This window comes from Neopelma chrysocephalum, unplaced genomic scaffold, assembly GCF_003984885.1.
Source record: "Neopelma chrysocephalum unplaced genomic scaffold, ASM398488v2 Primary Assembly neopelma1_367, whole genome shotgun sequence".
Lineage (NCBI taxonomy): Eukaryota > Metazoa > Chordata > Aves > Passeriformes > Pipridae > Neopelma > Neopelma chrysocephalum.
Genome location: NW_020898031.1, coordinates 1,141,043 through 1,144,863, shown reverse-complemented (window position 1 = coordinate 1,144,863; position 3,821 = coordinate 1,141,043). Strand labels below are relative to the sequence as shown.

The 3,821-nt window shown below is 56.6% G+C and overlaps 1 protein-coding gene across 11 annotated transcripts in view; it reads left to right on the top strand.

Annotated features, from left to right (window-relative positions):
- The first annotated feature begins 1,295 nt into the window (after positions 1-1,295).
- The window catches only part of ANK1 (ankyrin 1), a 48,179-nt gene continuing 45,653 nt past the window's right edge, over positions 1,296-3,821 (top strand). For 5 of the 11 annotated variants that reach the window (XM_027706296.1, XM_027706295.1, XM_027706289.1 and 2 more), the window contains exon 1: positions 1,297-2,222. In XM_027706296.1, the coding sequence (XP_027562097.1) occupies positions 2,097-2,222 (126 nt within the window). In that variant the 5' untranslated portion in view covers positions 1,297-2,096. Of the gene's footprint in view, positions 2,223-3,821 lie in introns of all 11 variants that reach the window. The other 6 variants (XM_027706298.1, XM_027706294.1, XM_027706293.1 and 3 more) reach the window with 2 other exon arrangements.

Below are 3,821 nucleotides of genomic sequence, written 5' to 3'. Positions count from 1 at the left end.
AATAGTATGTCCCAGGCCTGTTTTGTGATCAATAACTTCTTTCTTAGTTGGCTTTTACATCTCTACCCTCTGAGTTGCTTAAATGTCCCTATTCTCTAATGCTGCTGCTTTTTTTCCCAGCCCTTTGTTTGGAGCTTCTGGTTCCCAGAGCAAACTGAGGAAATTCTCTTTGTGGCAGCCAAGAGCTGCATCCCCAGAGCCAGGCAGGGTCCCTGCACGGCCTGACCCCCTCAGCACCTCACCCAGCTGTGCCTCAGCACCTCACCCAGCAGTGCCTCAGCACTTCACCCAGCAGTGCCTCAGCACCTCACCCAGCTGTGCCGGGGTCTCTGTGGCTCCTGCCCGGAGCTCTGGCTCCACAGGAGTTAAGAGGTGGGCTCTAGACTTGACTGTGTTATTTATCCACGTGGGTACAATGCACAAAACTGAAGCTGTGGTTGGAAACACAAACACGTTGTAAAATTCTATGATTTCCTAGTCTTCATATTTTATCAGGTCCTTCTCTACATTCTCAGTCGTCGTATCCTTTAAAAACTGTAGCCCAGTCTTTTTTCCTGATTTTTGTGCCTACTTTGGTCTGTGGGGAAGTAACAGAATTGGAGGAACTTCAAAGGGAAAAGAAACAAAGGGAAAAGAAATGCAAGAAAACTTCTCAGACAGAAAAGTGACCCATAGTGTCTGTACAATTAAGTTTGCATCTCAGCTTCTTGCCAGCCTAAAGAACCTGTGAGTGTCAAGTAGCTGCTGAGGAGTTGACATTGATCCCTGTTTGGCCATTCTTTTAACACAAAAGGGACCATCAAGGGCTGGAATTGGGGGGATGGTCACAGGGAAGGGCAGCAGAGCCTCCCCCTGTGCAGTTTGCCCAGGGCTTTGCCCGTGGGTTTGCACCCAGCAGTGGTTTTTGTGAGGGACAAGGACTGAGCTGGTGCAGACAGGGCTGCTCACAAGTGCCTGAACTGGCACATCTGCTTTGCTCAGGTGATGGGGTGGTTGCCACAGAAGAGCCCACCCCCCTTTTATCCTGCCCCCTCCCACACTGGTGCCATGTGCAGGAACCAAAGTTACTCCTCCAGGCCTGGCCCTTGGGTTCCCACACGGAATTGTTGGTGCCTTTGGGAGGTGCAGTGCAGGGCTGTGTGTGCTGAAGGGCTCCTGACTCCCTGGGTGTCCTCAGAGGGGCCCTGAGCTCTGCCGGGCTGGGCAGGAGCTGCTGGATTGGGTTAATTTGCTGCTGCTCTGTAAACGAGCAGACGGAGCCCTTGGTTTGTGTCTCCTGCTCACAGCCGAGATCCCTCCCCTCCCCTCGCTGCTCACGGAGATGAGAGGAGGAAAGGATGCTGCTGAGCTGCACTTTGCTCCAGTCCTTGGCACATCCTTTGCAGAACAGGCTGTTTTCTGAGCAGAGATGCTGCAGCCATTCCCTCCCGCTCCCCTGGAGAGGAGATGGAACCGTAACCCGGGAGTGAGTGAGTGATGCGGGCGCTGCACAGAGCCTGGCTGGGAGGAGGGAAGCTGGAGAGCCTGGAATATGTGCCTGCCTCAGCAGCACTGCAGTGGTGGAGCCCCTGACTGACGACGTGCAGGTTCCTGCTCTCCAGGCATCGCCACAGAGAACTCGGGAGTCGGGTGAGATGCGTCGGCCTCCTCTTTCCCTGCTTCTCCATTGTCATCGTGCATTAATTGCTGGGAGTTATTTTCCTTCCTGTGGCTGCCTGCCTGCATCTCTTCCCATACTGCAGGAGAAGCAGTGAGCACAGCAGCAGCCCCGTGTCCTGTCCCACAAGAACGTTCCTGCAGGATGTGCCAGCGCAGTCAGGGGCTGCTGCAATGGTGCGCAGGACCTCGCAAACAGCTGGATTTGGGATTATTAATGCTTTATAAAGGTGTCCCAGACTCCATCTAGCAACTAGCTGGAGACATTGGCTGCCCTTTGGGGCTTGCTGACTGCTTTTGATTTTCCTCTCGTTCCTGGTTTCACACTCATCTGGGTCGGCGGCGTTCGCAGGAGGGGAAGGGACTTCCCTGGCCAGGAGGGTTTTGCTGCGTGGAAAGTGCAGGTGTGAGCCCTGGAGGGGACTGCAGCGTGACCAGCCATGGCTCAGGCAGCGAAGCAGCTGAAGAAAATCAAAGATATCGAGGCTCAGGCTCTGCAGGAGCAGAAGGAGAAGGAGGAATCCAATCGCAAGCGCAGGAACCGCTCCCGGGACCGGAAGAAAAAGGTCAGTGGGGTTGGGGGAGCAGCCCCGGGTCCAGCCCTGGGGTCTGGCTCTGAGTGGTGTTTGTGGGGGGGAGAGGGGGCAATGCCTGGTCCCTGTGTGACCCTGTGTGCAGCCAGCACAGGAAACAGTCTGTCAGAGAGGACAACTTTGAGGAGCAGGATCTGCTGTTTACCCTGTTTACACCTCAGGGAAGGGGCTGTAAAAACTCTGGGGAAGGGAAATGAGGGGTTTTTCGAGGCAGCTCAAGAGGTTCGTTCAGACCAGTGACAGATTGGATCTCTAAAATAAAATTACTGGTTCCTGGCTTCCTGCAGCTTCCCAGAGTTGCTCTCTGTGTTCAGAGCAAAGGGCCAAGAGGCCCCCAGTCCTTTTCTCCAGTGAAGGAGCACTTTTGGTGTCCCCTCCATCCTCTGCTTGATCTCCACCAGGACACTGAGATCAGGGGACAGCAGGAGCAGAGCCCCAACAGAGCAGGGATGTTTGTGCAGGGACTGTGAGCTCTGCTGCTGAGGTCAGGCTGGATCTGTGCACGGGACAGGGTCGTCCTTCCCAGCCAAGGCACAGCCCTTGCTGGCAGCAGATGGGGGGATCAGGGATCAGAGGTGTCTGTCCCCTCTGCTGACACCCACATCCTGGAGCCTGGGGTCTGATGGCTCTTCTGAGCTGTAGTTCCTCTCTGGAAAGTCACTGCCAGCTTTTTCCTGCCACCAGCTTCCTGCAGGAGCAGGAGTGTTGGTAAAATAGCTTTGGTCCCCCTTGAAGAGCTCTCGAGCTGGATGCTCCTCTCCCAGCAGGGTCTGAGGGTGTTTGTGCTCTGCACCAATGCAGAGAGGAGAGAGGAGAGAGGTGAAACCAAGGGGAGTCAAGGATGTGTCTGGTGGGAGGTTGTGACACAGGAATTCTTGGGTGGGATCCTCCTCTGCCTTTAGCAAAAGACTTGGAGACTTCCATGTGCCCCTCTGAGCAGGAGCCTCAGAGCAGAGCTCTGCTGGTGGAGAGCCCTGAGAGCCCTGAGGGTCCTGAGGAGAGCCCTGAGAGCCCTGAGGAGAGCCCTGAGAGCCCTGAGGAGAGCTCTGAGAGCCCTGAGAGCCCTGAGGAGAGCCCTGAGGGTCCTGAGGAGAGCCCTGCTCTTCTTAGAGCTGGGCCAGGGCAGGCTGGAAGGGGTCTGTGATGACAGAGCAGCTCCTCGGGGGGAGCTCCGTGGGCACATCAGGACAGATGTGGGGTCTGCAGGCAGCAGTTGGGTGTGGGGGTCGGTGCCTCCTCCAGGGACAGTCACTGCTCCCCCCTGGGGGTCCCTGCAGGGCCCCTGGAACTGGGAGCTGATGGAGCAGCTTCCCTCTCACACTGCCAGAGGGCTGGAAGGGGGTTCTGCTGTGAAGAACCACCAAATCAGGACATTTTGCTGTTGGGTCAGCTCTCTCCCCTGCCCCCAAAGCCTCAGGGGTGGTGTTTTCCCTGCCCAGCTCTCCCTGGGGCAAGCAGGGGGCTGCCAGGACGTGTTGGAGCCCATCCTGTGCTGCTGCAGCAGCTGGGGAGGTTTGGGGTGTGCCAGGGGAGGTTTGGGGTGTGCCAGGGGAGGTTTGGGGTGTGCCAGGG